The following is a 24,498-nucleotide window of genomic DNA, read 5'->3' as shown; positions in this document are numbered from 1 at the left end:
TTGCCCCTCGCCCGGGTGCACCTGACTTGGCGAGTCACTCCCCACGGGATTCCACCCGCTCCCCCATCTGCTTTACCTTCCCGACCCTTCGATCGGCGTCCTCCTCACAGCTGAGTGAGATCTGCGAGGCCAGGCGTGTCCCTGGAAACACGCGGCGAAGTGGAACCCGCTCCCCTTAAAGCCGCCGGGTACTCCCCGTCTCCCACTCTTCTCAAACGCAGCGGGACCCCCTGTCTCCCACCCTCCTTAAACACACGGGGGGACCGTCTCCTATTCTCCCTAAACACAACGAGACCTCGTCTCCCGTTTCCTTTAGTCGCGCCCGGAAACTCCCCGCTCCCCTTTAACCCAACCGGAACTCCCCACCCCCTGTCGCCCCCGTCACTCGCTCTCCATAACCCCACCCGGACTACTATTCCCGTTCCCCTTAAACATACCGAGGACCGTGTCTCCTGTTCGCCTTAAACACACTGGAGACCTCGTCTCCTGTTCTCCCTAAACCCAGCGGGATCCCGTCTCCCGCTCCCCTTAAAACTTAGCGGGACCCCGTCTCCCCCTCCCCTTAAAACCCAGCGGGACCCCGTCTCCCGCTCCCCTTAAAACCTAGCGGGACCCCGTCTCCCCCTCCCCTTAAAACCCAGCGAGACCCCGTCTCCCACTCCCCTTAAAACCCAGCGGGACCCCGTCTCCCGCTCCCCTTAAAACCCAGCGGGACCCCGTCTCCCCCTCCTCTTAAAACCCAGCGAGACCCCGTCTCCCGCTCCCCTTGAAACCCCGTCTCCCCCTCCCCTTGAAACCCAGCGAGACCCCGTCTCCCCCTCCTCTTAAAACCCAGCGGGACCCCGTCTCCCCCTCCTCTTAAAACCCAGTGAGACCCCGTCTCCCCCTCCCCTTGAAACCCAGCGGGACCCCGTCTCCCACTCCCCTTGAAACCCAGCGGGACCCCGTCTCCCGCTCCCCTTAAAACCCAGCGGGACCCCGTCTCCCCCTCCACTTAAAACCCAGCGGGACCCCGTCTCCCGCTCCCCTTAAAACCCAGCGGGACCCCGTCTCCCGCACCCCTTAAAACCCAGCGGGACCCCGTCTCCTGCTCCCCTTAAAACCCAGCGAGACCCCGTCTCCTGCTCCCCTTAAAACCCAGTGGGACCCCGTCTCCCGCTCCCCTTAAAACCCAGCGGGACCCCGTCTCCCCCTCCTCTTAAAACCCAGCGGGACCCCGTCTCCCACTCCCCTTAAAACCCAGCGGGACCCCGTCTCCTGCTCCCCTTAAAACCCAGTGGGACCCCGTCTCCCGCTCCCCTTAAAACCCAGCGAGACCCCGTCTCCCGCTCCCCTTAAAACCCAGCGGGACCCCGTCTCCCCCTCCTCTTAAAACCCAGCGGGACCCCGTCTCCCCCTCCTCTTAAAACACAGCGGGACCCCGTCTCCCGCTCCCCTTGAAACCCAGCGGGACCCCGTCTCCCGTTCGAAACCCAGCGGGACCCCGTCTCCCCCTCCTCTTAAAACCCAGCGGGACCCCGTCTCCCCCTCCTCATAAAACCCAGCGGGACCCCGTCTCCCCCTCCTCTTAAAACCCAGCGGGACCCCGTCTCCCACTCCCCTTAAAACCCAGCGGGACCCCGTCTCCAGCTCCCCTTAAAACCCAGCGGGACCCCGTCTCCCCCTCCTCTTAAAACCCAGCGGGACCCCGTCTCCCGCTCCCCTTAAAACCCAGCGGGACCCCGTCTCCCGCTCCCCTTAAAACCCAGCGGGACACCGTCTCGCGCTCCCCTTAAAACCCAGCGGGACCCCGTCTCCCCCTCCACTTAAAACCCAGCGGGACCCCGTCTCCCCCTCCTCTTAAAACCCAGCGGGACCCCGTCTCCCACTCCCCTTAAAACCCAGCGGGACCCCGTCTCCCCCTCCTCTTAAAACACAGCGGGACCCCGTCTCCCGCTCCCCTTGAAACCCAGCGGGACCCCGTCTCCCGTTCGAAACCCAGCGGGACCCCGTCTCCCCCTCCTCTTAAAACCCAGCGGGACCCCGTCTCCCCCTCCTCTTAAAACCCAGCGGGACCCCGTCTCCCACTCCTCTTAAAACCCAGCGGGACCCCGTCTCCCGCTCCCCTTAAAACCCAGCGGGACCCCGTCTCCAGCTCCCCTTAAAACCCAGCGAGACCCCGTCTCCCGCTCCCCTTAAAACCAAGCGGGACCCCGTCTCCCCCTCCTCTTAAAACCCAGCGGGACCCCGTCTCCCCCTCCTCTTAAAACACAGCGGGACCCCGTCTCCCGCTCCCCTTGAAACCCAGCGGGACCCCGTCTCCCGTTCGAAACCCAGCGGGACCCCGTCTCCCCCTCCTCTTAAAACCCAGCGGGACCCCGTCTCCCCCTCCTCATAAAACCCAGCGGGACCCCGTCTCCCCCTCCTCTTAAAACCCAGCGGGACCCCGTCTCCCACTCCCCTTAAAACCCAGCGGGACCCCGTCTCCAGCTCCCCTTAAAACCCAGCGGGACCCCGTCTCCCCCTCCTCTTAAAACCCAGCGGGACCCCGTCTCCCGCTCCCCTTAAAACCCAGCGGGACCCCGTCTCCCGCTCCCCTTAAAACCCAGCGGGACACCGTCTCGCGCTCCCCTTAAAACCCAGCGGGACCCCGTCTCCCCCTCCACTTAAAACCCAATGGGACCCCGTCTCCCGCTCCCCTTAAAATCCAGCGAGACCCCGTCTCCCCCTCCTCTTAAAACCCAGCGGGACCCCGTCTCCCGCTCCCCTTAAAACCCAGTGAGACCCCGTCTCCCGCTCCCCTTAAAACCCAGCGAGACCCCGTCTCCCGCTCCCCTTAAAACCCAGCGGGACCCCGTCTCCCCCTCCTCTTAAAACCCAGCGGGACCCCGTCTCCCGCTCCCCAAAAAACCCAGCGAGACCCCGTCTCCCGCTCCCCTTAAAACCCAGCGAGACCCCGTCTCCCGCTCCCCTTAAAACCCAGCGGGACCCCGTCTCCCGCTCCCCTTAAAACCCAGCGGGACCCCGTCTCCCCCTCCTCTTAAAACCCAGTGTGACCCCGTCTCCCCCTCCCCTTGAAACCCAGCGAGATCCCGTCTCCCGCTCCCCTTAAAACACAGCGGGACCCCGTCTCCCCCTCCCCTTGAAACCCCGTCTCCCCCTCCCCTTGAAACCCCGTCTCCCCCTCCCCTTGAAACCCAGCGAGACCCCGTCTCCCGCTCCCCTTAAAACCCAGTGAGACCCCGTCTCCCCCTCCCCTTGAAACCCCGTCTCCCCCTCCCCTTGAAACCCAGCGAGACCCCGTCTCCCGCTCCCCTTAAAACCCAGCGAGACCCCGTCTCCCGCTCCCCTTAAAACCCAGCGGGACCCCGTCTCCCGCTCCCATTAAAACCCAGCGAGACCCCGTCTCCCGCTCCCCTTAAAACTCAGCGGGACCCCGTCTCCTCCTCCTCTTAAAACCCAGCGGGACCCCGTCTCCCGCTCCCCTTAAAACCCAGCGGGATCCCGTCTCCCGCTCCCCTTAAAACCCCGCGGGACCCCGTCTCCCGCTCCCCTTAAAACCCAGCGGGACCCCGTCTCCCGCTCCCCTTAAAACCCAACGGGACCCCGTCTCCCGCTCCCCTTAAAACCCAGTGAGACCCCCGTCTCACGCTCCCCTTAAAACCCAGCGGGACCCCGTCTCCCGCTCCCCTTAAAACCCAGCGGGACCCTGTCTCCCCCTCCTCTTAAAACCCAGCGGGACCCCGTCTCCCGCTCCCCTTAAAACCCAGCGAGACCCCGTCTCCCGCTCCCCTTAAAACCCAGCGAGACCCCGTCTCCCGCTCCCCTTAAAACCCAGCGGGACCCCGTCTCCCGCTCCCCTTAAAACCCAGCGGGACCCCGTCTCCCGCTCCCCTTAAAACCCAGCGGGACACCGTCTCGCGCTCCCCTTAAAACCCAGCGGGACCCCGTCTCCCGCTCCCCTTAAAACCCAGCGGGACCCCGTCTCCCCCTCCTCTTAAAACCCAGTGAGACCCCGTCTCCCCCTCCCCTTGAAACCCCGTCTCCCGCTCCCCTTAAAACACAGCGGGACCCCGTCTCCCCCTCCCCTTGAAACCCAGTCTCCCCCTCCCCTTGAAACCCAGCGAGTCCCCGTCTCCCGCTCCTCTTAAAACCCAGTGAGACCCCGTCTCCCCCTCCCCTTGAAACCCAGCGAGACCCCCGTCTCCCGCTCCCCTTAAAACCCAGCGAGACCCCGTCTCCCGCTCTCCTTAAAACCCAGCGGGACCCCGTCTCCCCCTCCCCTTGTAACCCCGTCTCCCCCTCCCCTTGAAACCCAGCGAGACCCCGTCTCCCCCTCCTCTTAAAACCCAGCGGGACCCCGTCTCCCCCTCCTCTTAAAACCCAGCGGGACCCAGTCTCCCGCTCCCCTGAAAACCCAGTGGGACCCCGTCTCCCGCTCCCCTTAAAACCCAGCGGGACCCCGTCTCCCGCTCCCCTTAAAACCCAACGGGACCCCCGTCTCCCGCTCCCCTTAAAACCCAGCGGGACCCCGTCTCCCCCTCCTCTTAAAACACAGCGGGACCCCGTCTCCCGCTCCCCTTGAAACCCAGCGGGACCCCGTCTCCCCCTCCTCTTAAAACCCAGCGGGACCCCGTCTCCCCCTCCTCTTAAAACCCAGCGGGACTCCGTCTCCCGCTCCCCTTAAGACCCAGCGGGACCCCGTCTCCCGCTCCCCTTAAAACCCAGCGGGACCCCGTCTCCCACTCCCCTTAAAACCCAGCGGGACCCCGTCTCCCGCTCCCCTTAAAACCCAGCGGGACCCCATCTCCCGCTCCCCTTGAAACCCAGCGAGACCCCGTCTCCCGCTCCCCTTGAAACCCAGCGAGACCCCGTCTCCCGCTCCCCTTGAAACCCAGCGAGACCCCCGTCTCCCCCTCCTCTTAAAACCCAGCGGGACCCCGTCTCCCGCTCTCCTTAATACCCAGCGGGACCCCGTCTCCCGCTCCCCTTAAAATCCAGCGGGACCCCGTCTCCCGCTCTCCTTAAAACCCAGCGGGACCCCGTCTCCCCCTCCTCTTAAAACCCAGCGGGACCCCGTCTCCCGCTCCCCTTAAAACCCAGCGAGACCCCGTCTCCCGCTCCCCTTGAAACCCAGCGAGACCCCGTCTCCCGCTCCCCTTAAAACCCAGCGGGACCCCGTCTCCCGCTCCCCTTGAAACCCAGCGAGACCCCGTCTCCCGCTCCCCTTGAAACCCAGCGAGACCCCGTCTCCCGCTCCCCTTAAAACCCAGCAGGACCCCGTCTCCCGCTCCCCTTGAAACCCAGCGAGACCCCGTCTCCCGCTCCCCTTGAAACCCAGCGAGACCCCGTCTCCCGCTCCCCTTAAAACCCAGCGGGACCCCGTCTCCCGCTCCCCTTGAAACCCAGCGAGACCCCGTCTCCCGCTCCCCTTGAAACCCAGCGAGACCCCGTCTCCCGCTCCCCTTGAAACCCAGCGAGACCCCGTCTCCCGCTCCCCTTGAAACCCAGCGGGACCCCGTCTCCCGCTCCCCTTAAAACCCAGCGGGACCCCGTCTCCCGCTCCCCTTGAAACCCAGCGAGACCCCGTCTCCCGCTCCCCTTAAACGCACCAGGAACTCCCCGTCTCCCGCTCCCCTTAAACGCGCCAGGAACTCCCCGTCTCCCGCTCCCCTTAAACGCGCCAGGAACTCCCCGTCTCCCGCTCCCAGGCGGCCCGCTCCCTTCACACCTCCGCACCAAGCCACCATCTTTCTGCCCGCTCAGTCGTACTGCCTCCGGCGGGGCGGCACGGCAGCCACGGTGCCTAGCCCGGTGGGAGGGTGCGCGGCGGGGAGCGGGCAGGCACCCTCGTACCTGGATGGTGAGGAACCTGGTGAGGCGCTCGGGCAGGCGGCTGTTCTCACTGGAAAGGATCAGTTCCAACATGTCTCCGCGCAGCTTCTCCATCACCAGGAACACGCGCTCCGAATCCTCGAACACGGCGTCGAGCGCCACCACCCCAGGGTGCTGCAGGTTCTGCCGAGAGACAGAGAGAGAGGGTGAGGGAGCTTCCCCGAGGAGAGCAGAGCATGGCAGATATTCCCAGCGCCTCGAGATCTTCAAGTGAGGGGAGATTAGATCGAGAAAGAAAACAAAATGCATCGGGTGGCCTGTCCCGGGCCCAGCACACAGACGCATTCACGAAGAGGTTAAGGATGTTTGGCTAGTCATAGAAAAAGTACAGCGCAGAAACAGGCCCTTCAGCGCATCTGGTCCATGCCGGAACATTTAATCTGCCTGCTCCCATCGACCCGCACCGGGACCACGGCCCTCCATCCCCCTCCCATCCATGTACCCAGACAATCTTCTCTCAGACATTGAAATCGAGCTCGCATCCACCCGCTGAGTGAAGGAGTTTCCCCTCCCGTTCACCTTAAACCCCTCACCTTTCGCCCTTAACCCATGACCTCTGGCTGTAGTCCCAACCAAACTCAGCGGGAAAAGCCTGCTGGCATTTATCTTATCGATACCCCCTCATAATTCTGTGCACCTCTATCAATCTCCCCTCGGTCCCCTAACCTCCAAGGAGTGAAGTCCTAACCTATTCAACCTTCTCACTCAGGTCCTCCAGACCCGGCAACATCCCTGTAAATTCTCTCTGCGCTCTTTCAACCTTACTTACATCTTCCCTGTAGATCGGTGACCAAAACTGCACTCGAGACTCCAAATCAGGCCTCACCAACGTCTTGTACAACTTCAGCATAACACCCCATCTCCTGCACTCAATACTTTGATGAAGACCAATGTGCCAACTTTCTTTATGACTCTATCTACCGGTGACGCCACTTTCAATGAACAACGGACCTGTATTCCTTATCTCTGCCACCTTGCCCTTCCTCGGCGCCCGACCGATCACTGTGTCAGACCTGCCCTGGTTGGCCCTCCCGAAGTGCAAAATCTCACACTTGTCTGCATTAAACTCCACCTGCCATTTTCCAGCCCACTTGGTCCAGATCCCGCTGCCAGCTCTGCGAGTCCTCCTGGTTGCCCACCACGCCCGCAGATTTGCTTACCCGGTTACCACACATTATAATTCAGATCATTGTTTCGCTGACAGACGGCAGCGGATCCGGCACCGATCCCCGCGGCTCTCCGCGAGTCGCAGGCCTCCAGTCGGAGAGGCAACCGCCCTCTGGCCTCTCCCACGTGTTGTCACGGAACACCGACAAACTTCTACCCGGCCGGGCGCTGAAAGCATGTGCCCACCAGCTTGCTGAGGTGTTCACAAGTATATTTAACCTCTCACTGTTCCAACATGCCTTAAAACCTCCGCCGTCATCCCAGTGCCCAAAAAATCAGCTGTGAAGTGCCTGAATGTCTGTCACCCTGTAGCGCTGACACCCATAGCCATGAAGTGCTTTGAGAGACTGGTGCTCTCACACATTAATCCCAGCTGAATCGGACAAACACCAGTTTCCCTGCCGGGCAAACCGCTCCACAGAGGATGCAGTCACAACGGCCCTCCACATTGCTCTGACTCACTCAGAGGAACTGAACACTTACGTTGGGATGCTATTTGTGGACTTCAGTTCTGTATTTGACACAGTCATCCCCCCATAAACCGGTCAGAAAACTGAACACTCTCGGCCTTGGTTCCTCCCTGAGCTCAGGGGTCATGGACTTCCTCACAGACCGACCACAGCAAGTCAGAGTTGGTAATCACACCTCCAACACCCTCATCTTAAAAATAGGCCCCCCACAGGGCTGTGTGCTGAGCCCTATGCTCCACACACTCTTCACACATGGCTGCACCCCCATCTACACCTCCAACTCCATAATTAAATTTGTGGACGATACCACAGTGGTTGGCCTGATCTCGGACGAGGATGAAACAGCCTACAGGCTCGAGGTGGACCATCTGACGGAGTGGTGTAAGGACAACGACCCAGTCCTTAACACTTCTAAAACGAAAGAGATGATCATTGACTTCAGGAGATTCCAGTTGCCATTTTCCAGCCCACTTGGGCCAGATCCCGCTGCCAGCTCTGGTAGTCTTCCTGGTTGCCCAGCACGCCCGCGGTCTTGGTGTCATCCGCAAATTTGCTTACCCAGTTAAGCCACATTATAATTCAGATCATTGTTTCGCTGACAGACAGCAGCCGATCTGGCACCGATCCCCGCGGCTCTCCGCGAGTCGCAGGCCTCCAGTCGGAGAGGCAACCGCCCTCTGGCCTCTCCCACGTGTTGTCACGGAACACCGACAAACTTCTACAGATGTCCTGATGAAAATATCCTGACTGGTTTCATCGCCGTCTGGTGCAGCAATCTGAACGTTCAGCAGCATAAGAAGCTGAAGAGAGCTAAACATTATGGGCACACCCCCTTCCCACTGCAGGTGATATCTACAGGAGACACTGCCTCATCATCCATCATCAAAGATCCCCACTGTTTGGCCCATTGAGCAGGAGCACAGTTCCCTCTGACTGCGAGCCCGCACAGTAACCACAATGCCCCCACGCACGTAGCCTTCGTTGCTCGTTGATTCTCCTTTTATATAACGTTAAACCGCTGTGCAGTTTTCCGGCTGCGTAAGATAAATATATAATAACATATTTCTTCTGCTCAGAGAAATGGTTGGCACAGCCGCAAGAGAGAACAGGAGGGAACGTTGGGCAGGAGGTGTAGAAACCTGAAGTCCCACACCACCAGATTCAGGAAACAGGTACTTCCCTTCTACCATCTGGTTCTTGAACCAACCGACACAACCCTAATCACCACAGTTCATCAGCACTTTTGCACATGATGTTCTTTTTTATTGTCCCAGTTGTGCTTTTTTTTTAAAAAGTAAAAATTGTGTATAACTTCTGTTCCATTAGTTGAAGATCAAGCGTGATTTCCTCGCGGCCACCCATCTCAATTCCACTTCCCATGCGGGAGATCCCCTCCGCTGGCACCTTGGCTCCATCCGGCAGAAAAGCCGTGGTGTCCCGTTGGCCACCGATTTCAACTTTACTTCCCATTCCCGTTCCGACATGTCAGCCCACGGCCAGGTTGAAGGAGCCGCACCCTGTATTGCGTCTGGGCAGCCTCCAACCTGATGGCATGAACATCGATTTCTACAACTTCCGGTAATTGCCCCCCCCCCACCAACATTCCCCATTCCCGTGTCCCTCTCTCACCTTATCTCCTCACCTCCCTCCGCAGCTCCTCCCCTTCCAATGTCCTCTACCCTCTCCTCTGTCAGATACCCTCTTCTCCAGCCCTCCATCTCTCTCACCAATCCACTTCCCAGCTCTTTACGAGGGGTGATTGATAAGTTCGTGGCCCGTGGTAGAAGGAGATGAGTTACATGCACGTGCAGTTCAACTCTGTGTGATTATGCAGAAAGTCTGAAGTTAATAACTCATCCGGGTGATTGATAAGTTCATGGCCTAGGGTAGGAGAAGAGTTATTAACTCATCAGTTTGAAGTTAATAACTCATCAGTTAATTATGCAGTGGAGGTGAGTTATTAACCTCAAACTTTCTGCATAATCACTCAAAGAGTTGAACTGCACGTGTATGTAACGAAAGCTGTATAACTCATCTCCTTCTACCTTAGGCCACAAACTTATCAATCACTCCTGCTGTGGACATTTTCTGGAGGTCCAAGATCTGTATGTTCCACGACCGCTGGACTAAGTGTGTAAATGTAGGAGTCAAGTCAAGTCACTTTTATTGTCATTTCGACCAGAACTGCTGGTACAGTCCTCAGTAAAAATGAATCAACGTTTTTCAGGACCATGGTGTTACATGACACAGTACAAAAACTAGACTGAACTACGTAAAAATAACAACACAGAGAAAGCTACACTAGACTACAGACCTACCCTGCACAAAACAGTGCAGGCATTACAATAAATAATAAACAGGACAATAGGGCAGTAAGGTGTCAGTCCAGGCTCTGGATATTGAGGAGTCTGATAGCTTGGGGGAAGAAACTGTTACATAATCTGGTCGTGAGAGCCCGAATGCTTCGGAGCCTTTTCCCAGACGGCAGGAGGGAGAAGAGTTTGTCTGAGGGGACTATACTGAAAAATAAATGTGCTAGGTTTTCTAAAATTGACTCTTTCTACCTTGGGCCACGAACCTATCAATCGCTCCTCGTACTTCACCCCCTCTCCCCCTTGTAAATCTTCCTTGTAAATCTTCCTCCAGCTCCCCTACCCCCCGACTCCTCCCCTTCTGCAGACGCTGGAAATCCGGAGTAACACAAAATGCTCGAGGAACTCAGCCGGTCAGTCAGCAGAGTAAACTGAGTCCCCTCCCACCCGTTATTCTCTTTATTTCTCCCCAACCCCACTCCCCCCCAGAGAAACAGAGAGACAGAGCTGAAAGAGTGCGGGCAGGGGGGGTTGTGAATGGTGAATTGGGAAGGGATCTCCCCCCCCCCCATCAGAGAGCCAGGGAGGGGTATTGTGATGAAGTCCGGCCCAGGACGGCAGAATTCGGATGGGCTACGGAATTTTGCCAAGGTATTCCTCGCCCCGCCAACCTACAACCCACTCTGCCTCGCGTTTCGCCCACCCCGTCCCAGAGATTCTCCTCCCACCACCCCCGAGCCTACACCCGGCGCCCTTCGCCACCCACAATTACCCCGCCCCCAGTGCCCCCCAGCACCCTACCTGCAGGATGGTCACCTCGTTGCGGAGTTGACTCTCCCTCTGGGTGGGGAAGCGCTGTTTGTCGATGACTTTGATGGCCACGTCCCGGCTCGACCTTCTGTGCTTCCCTGGGGGGGGGGGCGGGGGGAGAAGGGGAGATGGCGGGAGGATTCAGACAGAGTGGGGGACCGACGGGGTAACTGTGTTCTCCCCGGGACCCGATTAAACCCGGTGCCGCTCCCCGCCACGCGGTGCTGACCCCTTGCCGTCCCTCCCGCCTCCCAGAGGGTGGGGGGATAGGGGGTGAGGAAGGAGGGAGATCCCGTGCAGACCCGTTACCCCCCCCCCCCCCCGCTTCTCCGGCGCTGCCCGTCGACCTCACCTCCGTAAACGATTCCGAACTGGCCCGATCCCAGCACCTCGTCCGGGAATATCTGGTAAACGGCGCTGATATCCTGCGGGGCAAGAGGGAGAGTGTCAGAGAAAGGAAGACGGTGGGGGGAGGGGGAATTGAGAAACGGGGCAGACAGGAAGATGGGGGGTGTTGCAAGGCAGAGGGGGAGGGGGAGACCCAGAGTGGGTGGGGAGGGGCAGGGGTGGGAGGGAGGGTGAGAAGTGAGGGAATGAGGAGAGGGGTGGACACAGGAGGGAGAAGGGACTAGGACGGAGGGAGGATTCAGACGGAGTGAGGGGATGCGGGAGGGAGGGGTGGGAGTCGAGAGTCGTGAAGATCCAGGGTTTAAGGGGGTGAGGGAAAGAGGGTGGAGGGGTAGTGAGGAAGAGGGGTGATACGTTCTCACCGACCCACCTGGCTGCTGGTATTGGCCACGGACTGCTCTGTGCTCTCCTGGGTCTGCTGTCCCGAGTCTGTCACGAGGGGAGGGAGAGCAGCCTTTAGTCGAACCCCAGTCGACAGATCGAATCACCAACCCCCCCCCCCACACCACTCCTTCTTCCTCCCACCGCCCAACCAACCACCCCCCCGCCGACCCCTCACTGACCTGAGTCTGCGTCCGGCCCGGGGTGGGAGGTGACGGGCCGAAGGGCCTGCCTGATGGCCCGCTCCCAGTCCTGGCTGGGCACCCAGGAGGGGTGCAGCCCAGGGGGGCAGAGGGTGTTGGCGGGGGCACTCCCCCCCACGTAGATCGTGGTGCTGCGGGTGACCAGCTCAAACTCGAACTGAGGATCCAGGCCAGAGCGGATCAGCTGGACGTCCGAGAGGGGGAATCGCTGTGGGGGGGTGTGCAGAGGAAAGAGTCAGGGGTAACGGTGGTTATCAGCTCCCTAAATACCCATCCTCCACCTGCCCTCACCATTCCCTCCTCCCTTCCATCCACCAAACTCCTCTCTCACTCCCTGCTCCCTCTCCGCCCCCCTTCCCCTCCACTGCCCCTAATCACACCCAGAGTTGACCCCACCCCCCTGGAGTTCCACTGCGTCAGACCGGGGCAGGACGTGTCGGTCAGCCGCAGGGGGCGGGTGACAGCAGAAGGGTGCAGGCGCGTTGAGAGCGTGAGGGCACGAAAAGTGCATCAGAGCCCTAGTGTGGGCGAGTGTGCTGACACATGTGTGTGTGTCTGTGATTCTGTGTGTCTCCGTTAGACCGAGGGAGCGCGCGTGTGTACAAGACAATCCGTGTGTAATTGAGGCAGCGTGAGAGTGCCAGACTCGCGTCCCGCAGTGAATGGGAGTGATTGACCCTCCCCGTCCCCGTCTGTAGCTCCCTCTGTGGCACGCACTCACCTTGTAGAACTTGGTGTCGGTGTCGTTCTGGAACAGTGTGATATACTTGCTGTCCAGCCGCCAGTAGTGTCGCTTTCTCTGCCGAGAGCAGGCACAACGAGTCAGTGAGCCACCGAAACAGGCAGCAACCCCATTCCCGAAACAGTCAGACTGAACAGACAGTCAGCCACCGGAACAGGCAGCAAAACAGGCAGCAACCCCATTCCCGAAACAGTCAGACTGAACAGACAGTCAACCACCGGAACAGGCAGCAAAACAGGCAGCAACCCCATTCCCGAAACAGTCAGACAGAACAGACAGTCAGCCACCGGAACAGGCAGCAAAACAGGCAGCAACCCCATTCCCGAAACAGTCAGACAGAACAGACAGTCAGCCACCGGAACAGGCAGCAAAACAGGCAGCAACCCCATTCCCGAAACAGTCAGACAGAACAGACAGTCAACCACCGGAACAGGCAGCAAAACAGGCAGCAACCCCATTCCCGAAACAGTCAGACAGAACAGACAGTCAACCACCGGAACAGGCAGCAAAACAGGCAGCAACCCCATTCCCGAAACAGTCAGACAGAACAGACAGTCAGCCACCGGAACAGGCAGCAAAACAGGCAGCAACCCCATTCCCGAAACAGTCAGACAGAACAGACAGTCAACCACCGGAACAGGCAGCAAAACAGGCAGCAACCCCATTCCCGAAACAGTCAGACAGAACAGACAGTCAGCCACCGGAACAGGCAGCAAAACAGGCAGCAACCCCATTCCCGAAACAGTCAGACAGAACAGACAGTCAGCCACCGGAACAGGCAGCAAAACAGGCAGAACCCCATTCCCGAAACAGTCAGACAGAACAGACAGTCAACCACCGGAACAGGCAGCAAAACAAGCAGCAACCCCATTCCCGAAACAGTCAGACAGAACAGACAGTCAGCCACCGGAACAGGCAGCAAAACAGGCAGCAACCCCATTCCCGAAACAGTCAGACAGAACAGACAGTCAGCCACCGGAACAGGCAGCAAAACAAGCAGCAACCCCATTCCCGAAACAGTCAGACAGAACAGACAGTCAACCACCGGAACAGGCAGCAAAACAGGCAGCAACCCCATTCCCGAAACAGTCAGACAAAACAGACAGTCAGCCACCGGAACAGGCAGCAAAACAGGCAGCAACCCCATTCCCGAAACAGTCAGACAGAACAGACAGTCAACCACCGGAACAGGCAGCAAAACAGGCAGCAACCCCATTCCCGAAACAGTCAGACAGAACAGACAGTCAGCCACCGGAACAGGCAGCAACCCCATTCCCGAAACAGTCAGACAGAACAGACAGTCAACCACCGGAACAGGCAGCAAAACAGGCAGCAACCCCATTCCCGAAACAGTCAGACAGAACAGACAGTCAACCACCGGAACAGGCAGCAAAACAGGCAGCAACCCCATCCCGAAACAGTCAGACACTGACCCTGTACAGTTACACAGTGACCCACACCCTGAATAAACAGTGACTCTGTACAGTTACACAGTGACTGACCCTCACCCTGAATAAACAGTGACTCTGTACAGTTACAGTGACCCTCACCCTGAATAAACAGTGACCCTGTAGTTACACAGTGACTGACCCTCACCCTGAATAAACAGTGACTCTGTACAGTTACACAGTGACCCACACCCTGAATAAACAGTGACTCTGTACAGTTACACAGTGAGTAACCCTCACCCTGAATAAAGAGCGACTCTGTACAGTTACACAGTGACTGACCCTCACCCTGAATAAACAGTGACTCTGTACAGTTACACAGTGAGTGACCTTCACCCTGAATAAAGAGTGACTCTGTACAGTTACACAGTGACTGACCCTCACCCTATATAAACAGTGACTCTGTACAGTTACACAGTGACTGACTCTCACCCTGAATAAACAGTGACTCTGTACAGTTACACAGTGACTGACCCTCACCCTATATAAACAGTGACTCTGTACAGTTACACAGTGACTGACCCTCACCCTGAATAAACAGTGACCCTGTACAGTTACACAGTGACCCTCACCCTGAATAAACAGTGATTCTGTACAGTTACACAGTGAGTGACCCTCACCCTGAATTAACAGTGACTCTGTACAGTTACACAGTGACTGACCCTCACCCTGAATAAACAGTGACCCTGTACAGTTACACAGTGACCCTCACCCTGAATAAACAGTGACTCTGTACAGTTACACAGTGAGTGACCCTCACCCTGAATTAACAGTGACTCTGTACAGTTACACAGCGACTGACCCTCACCCTGAATAAACAGTGACCCTGTACAGTTACACAGTGAGTGACCCTCACCCTGAATTAACAGTGACTCTGTACAGTTACACAGCGACTGACCCTCACCCTGAATAAACAGTGACTCTGTACAGTTACACAGTGACCCTCGCACAGAATAAACAGTGACTCTGTCCCATTGCCCTGCAGGTACACAGCCGGAATCTTTCCCCCAGGGTCTTTGATGGGGATGGATCACGTGCAGGGAGAAGGGACTTAGCCCGTGGTCGGTACAGACCACGGCCCCATCCTGCATACTCACCAGCGAATCGGTCTTGCTGTAGTGCATCAGCCAGCCCTCCTTCAACACGGTGCTGCTCCTCCGCTTGGTGTGCCTCACCGACTGCACCACGCGCATCAGTGGGATGTTGCTGGAGAACGTCGGGCTGTGGGGCAGGGTGGGGGGGGGGGAGAGAGAGAGAGAGAGAACGACGTGTGACATGCTGCGCCTGGCACTCCATCACCCCTCCCCGCCCCAGGACTAGAAGCTGAGGGTTGACCGTCAACAACAAGAGACCAGCGATTGATCCATGATCCGACATCGCGGAAACCTCAACGAGTCCGGCGAAGGGAAAGGGGTACGGGTTCAATAAGGCGAGCCGGTGGTCGGTTTTATGAGGAACGTTAACTCCTTGGCCACCCTGAGAGACAGAAAAGCTGCAATCAGCAAGTTCAAGCTCATCTTCTACCCCGACTCTTCAGCAGTCCTTTCGTACGGACTCTCGTCTTCGTGTTTGCCTGCACTGCAACTTCTCCGCCATTATGATGTGACTGCGTGGCCAGCCCCAGCTCAACTACAAACTACAATCTCGGACGGTGGCGAGAGGGCGTCCAGGAGGGAGATATACCGGCTCATTGAGCGCTGTCGTAGCGGTGACCTGGCACTCAACGTCAGTGAGACCGAAGAGCTGATTGTGGACTTCAGGAAGGGTGAGACGAGGGAACACACACCAATCCTCACAGAGGGATCAGAAGCAGAGCGAATGAGCAGTTTCAAGTTCCTGGTTGTCAATATCTCTGAGAACCTGACCTGGTCCCAACATATCGATGCAGTTATAAAGACAGCGGCTATACTTCATTATGAGTTTGAGGTTTGGCTCGTCACTTAGAACTCTTGATAAATTTTACCGATGTACCATTGAAAGAATTCTGACTGGCTGTATCACCGTCTGGTATGGGTGGGTGGGGGTGGGGGGGGTACAGTACAAGATCGACATAATCTGCAGAGCGTTGTAAACTCAGTCAGCTCCATCACGGGCACCGGCCTCCGTCGTAGCCAGGACTTCAGGGAGCGGTGCCTCAAACAGGCAGCGTCCATCATTACGGACCCCCACCGCCCAGGACATGCCCTCTTCTCATTGTCACCATCAGGGAGGAGGTACAGGAGCCTGAAGACACACACTCAACGATTCAGGAACAGCTTCTTCCCCTCTGCCATCAGGGAGGAGGTACAGGAGCCTGAAGACACACACTCAACGATTCAGGAACAGCTTCTTCCCCTCTGCCATCAGGGAGGAGGAACAGAAGCCTGAAGACACACACTCAACGATTCAGGAACAGCTTCTTCCCCTCTGCCATCAGGGAGGAGGAACAGGAGCCTGAAGACACACACTCAGCGATTCAGGAACAGCTTCTTCCCCTCTGCCATCAGGGGGGAGGTACAGGAGCCTGAAGACACACACTCAGCGATTCAGGAACAGCTTCTTCCCCTCTGCCATCAGGGAGGAGGTACGGGAGCCTGAAGACACACACTCAACGATTCAGGAACAGCTTCTTCCCCTCTGCCGTCCGATTTCTGAATGGACATTGAACCCATGAACATGACCTCACTACTTTTTAAAAATAAATTTTGGGTTTTGCACTACTTATTTGATTATTTTATATCCCTGGAGCGTAGGAGAATGAGGGGAGATTTGATAGAGGTGTATAAAATGATGATGGGTATAGATAGAGTGAATGCAAGCAGGCTTTTTCCACTGAGGCTAGGGGAGAAAAAAACCCAGAGGACATGGGTTAAGGGTGAAGGGGGGGATGTCCGGGTGATCCGCGAGGGAATGGGGAAAGAGGGTGATCCCCCGGGAGACCTACCTGAGGGGCTCCGAGTGATCGTCCGGACTGGTGTCTGACAGGGAGCTGGACTCTGCAGTGATGTCTGGAATGTTCTCCAGCACTTCTGGAGGCTTGGAGTCAGAATCCTGGCCCTCCTCTTCCGTCTCTGCCAGTGGATCCCCCGCCTCGGGATTCTGACCCTCTGGGAAGGCACGGAGACGGAGGAACTTAAATAAGAAACAGGGGCAGGAGTCGGCCATCTTGCCCATCCAGCCTGCTCCGCCATTCAATAAGATCATGTCTGATCTGGCCATGGACTCATCTCCACCCTCCTGCCTTTTCCCCATAACCTTTAATTCCCCTACTGTGCAAAAATCTATCCAACTTTGTCTTAAATATATTTACCGAAGCAGCCTCCACTGCTTCACTGGGCAGAGAATTCCACAGATTCACCACCCTCTGGGAAAAGCAGTTCCTCCTCATCTCCGTCCTAAATCTACTCCCCCGAATCTTGAGGCAATGTCCCCTCGTTCTAGTCTCACCCACCAGTGGAAACAACTTTCCTGCCTCTATCTAATCTATCCCTTTCATAATTTTATATGCTTCTATCAGATCTCCTCTCATTCTGAATTCCAGCGAGTACAGTCCCAGGCGACTCAATCCCCCCTCATAGTCTAACCCCCTCATCTCTGGAGTCAGCCTGGTGAACCTCCTCTGCACCGCCTCCGAAGCCAGTATATCCTTCCTCGAGTAAGGAGACCAGAACTGCACACAGTACTCCGGGTGCGGCCTCACCAGAACCCTGTATAGTTGCAGCATGACCTCCCTGCTCTTCAATTCAATCCCTCTAGCAATGAAGGCCCACATCCCATTTGCCTTCTCGACAGCCTGCTGTACCTGCAAACCAACCTTTTGTGATTCATGCACAAACACTCCCGAGTCCCTCTGCCCAGCAGCATGCTGCAATCTTTATCGTTTAAATAATACTCTGATCTTCCATTTTTCCTTCCAAAGTGGGTGACCCACATTTACCAATATTGTGCTCCATCTGCCAGATCCTTGCCCACTCACTTAACCTATCTATATCTCCCTCAGCTGCACCCCCCTCTCATGACATAGGGTGATCCCTCACTCAGGTGAGGAGCTCCCTCGAGCAGGTAGGGGCAGGTCTCTCGCACCCACCCCTTTTTGGCAGGGTGCTTCCCTCTAAAGTAAGAATGTTGGAGGGGGTTAGGCTGTTTGGCCTTCGAGTCTGGCCCACAGGGGCAGGAGAGGGCCGTTTGCCCATCAAGTCTGTAATTTGATCCCCCACATTTCAACACAGGCTTTTGTCTCAGCTCTGAGAGCCCGTGATATCAGACCCCACGACCACTATCTCACATTTACCCTCGCCGTTGATGAGGGCACTCTCGCCCGAGCAGTCATTAGAAACCAGAGCGACACATCGTTTGTGACAGTTAAACTTGCAATCTGAGAGAGAGAGAGAGAGAGAGAGAGTTGGAGAGGGGATGAGTCAGACACAGACAGACAGACAAATTCAGAGGCTGGGCCCCCACCCCCAGGCCTGATCCAGTACACACATCCTAACGGCAGAGGCCCCAGGTTTACCTAGGCCTCATAGCCTGACCCTTGACCCCCGCAGATGGCCCAGCTGCCCCAAACCTACCAAGCCCTCAAGATTCCCACCTACTATGCCCTCCTCCACCTCCATTCCTCTCCCCAATTCACCTCCTCCCACTCACCCCTCTCCACCCCTCCTCTCAGCTTCCCTCACCACCACCCTCCCCACACCTCCCTCCCCTCCCTGCCCCGCTTCCTGCGTCCGTCCTGCCGCCTCTCCCCCGCCCTGCCCGCTCCCTCCCCCAGCCCGCGCTCACCGCGGCACTGTAGGCCCTGCCGGAAGAGGCCCCGCAGGAGGAGCCGGCACTGCTGGCAGACGGTGGGCCGCGTGTACGTGTGGATGTGGAAGGTGTGCGGCACCTGCACCCCCAGGCCCTCCCGGCGTTCCGTCCAGAGGGGGCGGCCCGCTGGCGGCTTCCGGCCCCCGCCCATCCCGCCGCGGGCAGCCTGAGGAACAACGGAGAGGTCAGACAGCTCCCAAGGGACAGGGAGGGGGATGAGAGGAGGGGGCAGGTGGAGGGGAGACAAGAGGCCAAGGGGGAGGAGGCGAGAGGCGAAGGGGGGGAGGGAGGAGGCAAAAAGCAAAGAGGGAGGAGGGAAGTGGTAGGAGGAAGGGAGGAGGCGAGGTGAGGGGGAGGAGGGGGCAGGAGGTGAAGGGGAGGCTAGAGGCCAAGGGGGAGAATGCAAGAAGCGGAGGGAGGAGGGAAAGAGGCAGTAGGAGGGGAAGAGGCAAGAGGCAAGGGGAGGAGGCGAGAGGCAAAGAGGGAGGAGGTGGGGGGAGGAGGTAAAAAGCAAAGAGGGAGGAGGCAAGAGGCGAGGGAGAGGAAAAGGAGGAGGGGACAGAGCTGGAGGTCGAGCGAGAGGAAGAGCACAGGGTTTGGGGAGAGCGAGAGACAGTGGGAACGTGTGCGTGTGTGCCCGTGGTGGGGGACCCATCCCCAGGGTGGAGGGAGCCCCTGTGGCCTCCCTCGCCCGCACTTACCTCCTGCAGGCCTCGTGTGCAGTTGTTGGGAATCTTGAAGGCACAGCGCTTGTGGTAGTCGAGCCCGCAGCCTGTGGACACAGGGAGGGGAAAGGACGGGTTACTGCCCTTGGGGGTGCAATAGGGGTGTTAAGTGGGGTGGGGGGGGCGAACCTTGGAGAGGTCGATGGGAGGGGGCTTGATGCAGAGTTGGGGGCGGAGGGAAGTGGGGAGCCGAGGGCTTCGGGTGCTGGGGGGCAAACGAGGGGCTAAAGGGTGTCAGATGCGAGAGGGGAGGGGAAAGGGGGGAAGCAGAGGGAGAGGTGTGGGGAGGGCAGGAGGGAGGGTGGAAGGAGGGACAAGAAGGGGTGAGGTTGAGGGTAGGGGAGGGTATGCCGAAAGGGACGGGCGGCGGGTTTAGTGGGACAGGGGGTGGTGGAGGAGTTGGGGGCTGAGCGGATTGAAGGGAGGGGGGAGAGTGATGTTTGTCAGGGAGTTGTTTGATGGTGGGGGGGACTGAGGCGGAGGGGGTAGGGTGTCCTCTCTCTTTGGTCTGGGAGTTTCGGACTGAGAGCCCCCTCGCTGGTTGTGGAGGCCCCCCCACCCACCAGCTCCCAGCGGGGAGGATCGAACCTGAGTCGGGGAGAACCGACAGCGGGGGGGGGGCCGCCCCCCCACCCTCTCTCCCCCGCATCCGAGGCCTCGACCTACCTTCGCACCTCAGGCCCTGTCTGACCAGACCCCACAACATCTCCCCGCAGTGGTAACAGAACGCCGGGGCCCTGTAGGAGTGGACGTGGAGCACGTGGGGGAAAATGTTGCTGCTCCCTTTCAGGGCTGAGCCTGTGGGAAGAAGAGAGGTCAGAGAGCATGGCAGCACAGAAAAGGACCTTTCGGCCCATCTAGCCCGCACCTAACTACTATCGACCTGCACTGGAACCACAGCCCTCCATACCCCCACCATCCATTTACCCATCTCTTAAATGCTGAAATCAAGCTCACATACACCAGCTCGTTCCACACTCTCACCACCCTCTGAGTGAAGTAGTTTCACCTCATGTTCCCCTTAAACTTCTCACCTCTCACCCTTAACCCATGACCTTTGGCTCGACTCTCAACCAACCCCAGTGGAAAAAGCCTGCTTGCATTTACCCTATCTATGCCCCCTCATAAATTTGTGCTCCCCTGTCAAATCTCATTCTCCCACGCTCGGGGGAACAAAGTCCTAACCTGTTCAAACTTTCCTTATGACTCAGGCCCTCCGGACCCGGCAACAGCCTTGTAACCCATCTCCGTGCTCTTTCCATCTTATTGACGTCCGTCCTGTAGGCCGCTGGCCAGGACTATTGCACACTCGACTCCAAATTAGTCCTGGCCAATGTCTTTTACAACTTCTGCTTAGCCTCCCGCGGATTGGCGGGGGGTGGGGGACGAGAAAGGAGGGCCGAGGCCAGGGGGAGGGAGGGTCAGTTTATACCTCGAGGCGTGGGAGATCTTACAGAGGTGTATAAAGTCGCGAGGGACACGGGCGGGGTGCAAGCGGAAATCGAGAACTCGAGGGCACAGGTCTGAGGGGAGAGGGGAGAGATTAGAAAGGTAGGGTTTCCTCACCCGGAGGGGGCTTTGTATATGAGGAGGAGGCCCGGGTGGGTATGTTGGTGAAACAGTCCAAAGGGAGGTGGGTAGGAGAGCGTTAGGGGAAATGTCGTCGTCGTCGTCGTCATCATCGTGCGCCGTGTCGCGCGACATCATCATTGTGTGACGTGGGCCTTCCTGATCACATGTCAAATATTCCTACCAAAGTGCTTTGCCACTGTCTTCTGCTGGGCAGTGTCTTTACGAGACGGGCGACCCCCAGCCATTATCAGTACCCTTCAGAGATCGTCGCGGAGGGAAGGAGTGCCTCACACCCCCTTCGGCAGAGACGTACCTCCACCCGCCACCCCAGGAAATGAGGGGTGGGTCAATCAGGCTGGCTTAAACGGGCGTGCACCCGTTCCTGCGCTGTGTGTTCTTCCCGTTCGATGGCCATTAGCATATCCTTCCCGGTAACTGGGAGCTTGACCAATAGGTGCCCCCCCCACCCCAGATCTGCGATGAGTCTCACCGAATTCCAGGAGCAGCCGCCCGATTCTCGTTCTGTGGGAGAACCCAGGATGGAGAGCCACTCCCTCAAGAGAGTTCTCCCCGAGGGCACCGATTCTCCGTTCGGATCGGTCCTCACGGGCCGTCGCGGGAAGTCGCCGGGAGCTGGAGGACGTGAGGTTGAACTTGCAGTTGGATCAGCTGCAACTTTACCGACAGGCAGGGCAGTGGGTTCCCGGTTCTGACCCGTGGGTTTGTGGGGAAGTGCTGGACAGTAGGCCCACGTCACAAGGGCAGGCAGCCTGGGGGTGGAGACAAGCCCGTGTGTTGCCGGTGGCAAAATGGGTGGCAGCCCGAACCCAGAGCTGAGCTGAACGAGGCAAAGGAGGGGAGATGGAATGATCTACACACACATCCACACACACACACACACACACCCACACACACACACACCCTGACACACAGACAAACTCACACACCCCCAGACACACAGAGACACACACACACACACACACCCAGACACACACACACCCTGACACACAGACAAACTCACACACACCCAGACACACAGAGACACAAACTCACACACACACACACACACCCACACACACACACACACCCACACACACACACACCCTGACACACAGACAAACTCACACACACCCAGCCACACAGAGACACAAACTCACACACACACACACACCCCCAGACACACAGAGACACAAATTCACACACACACACACACCCCCAGACACACAGAGACACACACACACACACACACACACACACACACACACACACACACACACACACACACCCAGACACACACACACCCTGACACACAGACAAACTCACACACACCCAGACACACAGAGACACAAACTCACACACACACACACACCCAGACACACAGAGACAAACTCACACACACCCTGACACACAGAGACACAAATTCACACACACACACACACCCCCCCAGACACACAGAGACACAAACTCACACACACCCTGACACACAGAGACACAAATTCACACACACACACCCCCAGACACACAGAGACAAACTCACACACACCCTGACACACAGAGACACAAACTCACACACACACCCCCAGACACACAGAGACAAACTCACACACACCCTGACACACAGAGACACAAATTCACACACACACACACACACACACACACACACACACACACACACATACACACACACACACACACACACACACACACACACACCCAGACACACAGAGACACAAACTCACACACACACACACACACACATAATCAGAGACAGTCAGACACATCCGGGACATCTCAGATCGGGTGCAGGTTATTCTCGAGAGGGAGGGCAAGGACCCAGATGTTGTGGTCCATGTAGGGACCAATGACGTGGGTAGGATGAGTGAGGGGGTCCTGCGTAGGGAGTTCAGGGAGTTAGGAGTGAAGCTGAAAGGCAGGACCTCCAGGGTAACAATCTCGGGATTGCTACCTGTGCCACGTGCGAGTGAGGCAAGGAACAGGAGGATTATACAGATTAATATGTGGCTGAGAGGATGGTGCAGGAGGGAGGGCTTCAGGTTTGTAGATCATTGGGTTTTGTTCCAGGGAAGGTGGGATCTGTTCCGAAGGGACGGTTTACACCTGAACTGGACCGGTACTAACATTCTTGCAGGGAAGTTTGCTAGTTCTTCTTGCGGGGGGGGTGGGGTTTAAACTAAATTTGCGGGGGGGGGGGTTTAAACTAAATTTGCAGGGGGTGGGGATCTAGAATGTGAGAGAGGATAGCGAGAGGAAGAATAAAGGACAGGTGGGGACTACACGGTCCCGGAATATTAAGTGTGTAGTAGAGAAAGGTGAGGCGGAACAAGTGATAAGGAGGACACATGTACAGAGGGATAATCTAACAGAACATGGAGTTAAATGTGTTGAAAGAATAAGTAAATTTAAGAAGGACAACAAAATTCTAGGGGCGTATAGCCCGATGGGAGTTCGGGGAGCTGGGTTAAGTATAATAGGCAGCGATTCAAACAGAGAGAGGAGAAATGGGCTGAAAATTCTATATCTGAATGCACAGTGTCAGAAATAAGGCAGATGAGCTTGAAGCCCAGGTGCGAATGGGTAACTATGATGTTGTTGGGATAACGGAGACATGGCTGCAGGGAGATCAGACCTGGGAAATGAATGTTCAAGGGTGTACGTGCTATCGTAGGGACAGAAATGTGGGCAGAGGAGGTGGGGTGGCCCTGTTCGTGAGGAATGAGTTTCAGTCCTTTGCAAGGGGGGAACATAGGGTCAGGAGAAGTAGAGTCTGTGTGGATAGAACTGAGGAACAGTAAGGGCAAAAGGACCCAAATGGGTGTTGTCTACAGGCCACCAAACAGTAGCATGGATATTGGGTGCAAGTTGAATAGGGAGTTAACATTGGCATGTGGCAAAGGTAATGTCACAGTAGTTATGGGGGATTGCAACATCCAGGTGAACTGGGAGAATCAGGTTGGTGCTGGACCACAGGATAGGGAGTTTGTAGAGTGCCTACGGGATGCATTCTTGGAACAGCTTGTACGAGAGCCGACCAGGGACAAGACTATTCTGGATTTAGTGTTATGTAATGAACAGGATTTGATAAGCGATCTTGCAGTAAAGGAGCCATTAGGAGGTAGTGATCATAATATGATAAGTTTTTATCTGCAATTTGAGAAGGATAAGGGCAGCTCGGAGGTGTCAGTGTTGCAGTTGAACAGGGGAAACTATGGAGCCATGAAGGAGGAGCTGGCCAAAGTTAACTGGACGGATATCCCAGCAGAAAAGACAGTGGAACAGCAATGGCAGGTATTCTTGGGAATAATGCACAAGGTGCAAAATCAGTTCTTCCCCCAGAGAAGGAAGGATTCAAAGGGGGTAAGGGGCCACAGTGGTTGACAAAGGAAGTCAGAATCTGCATAGCATTAAAAAAAAGGAAATATGACAGAGCTAAGGTGAGTGGGAGGACAGATGATTGGGAAGTATTTAAGGAACAACAGAACTTAACTAAAAAGACAATACGGGGAGAAAAAATGAGGTACGAATGCAAGCTAGCCAGGAATATAAAGGAAGATAGCAAAAGCTTTTTTAGATATGTGAAGAG

General features: G+C 57.0%; 1 protein-coding gene across 1 annotated transcript in view; it reads right to left on the bottom strand.

Moving 5' to 3' along the window:
- The window catches only part of LOC132390423 (serine/threonine-protein kinase D3-like), a 63,424-nt gene that overhangs the window by 13,291 nt on the left and 25,635 nt on the right, over window positions 1-24,498 (bottom strand). Inside the window, exons 3-14 of the mRNA XM_059963032.1 lie at window positions 19,992-20,123; window positions 19,302-19,372; window positions 18,577-18,766; window positions 18,086-18,169; window positions 16,739-16,901; window positions 14,913-15,036; window positions 12,347-12,424; window positions 11,605-11,833; window positions 11,412-11,470; window positions 10,986-11,058; window positions 10,625-10,731; window positions 5,836-5,997 (exon numbers count right to left, since the gene is read on the bottom strand). Coding sequence (XP_059819015.1) covers window positions 5,836-5,997; window positions 10,625-10,731; window positions 10,986-11,058; window positions 11,412-11,470; window positions 11,605-11,833; window positions 12,347-12,424; window positions 14,913-15,036; window positions 16,739-16,901; window positions 18,086-18,169; window positions 18,577-18,766; window positions 19,302-19,372; window positions 19,992-20,123 — 1,472 coding nt within the window. The remainder of the gene's footprint in view (window positions 1-5,835; window positions 5,998-10,624; window positions 10,732-10,985; window positions 11,059-11,411; window positions 11,471-11,604; window positions 11,834-12,346; window positions 12,425-14,912; window positions 15,037-16,738; window positions 16,902-18,085; window positions 18,170-18,576; window positions 18,767-19,301; window positions 19,373-19,991; window positions 20,124-24,498) is intronic.

Source organism: Hypanus sabinus, unplaced genomic scaffold (assembly GCF_030144855.1).
Source record: "Hypanus sabinus isolate sHypSab1 unplaced genomic scaffold, sHypSab1.hap1 scaffold_890, whole genome shotgun sequence".
Classification (NCBI taxonomy): Eukaryota; Metazoa; Chordata; class Chondrichthyes; order Myliobatiformes; family Dasyatidae; genus Hypanus; species Hypanus sabinus.
This window is presented reverse-complemented; position numbering and strand designations above follow the sequence as displayed.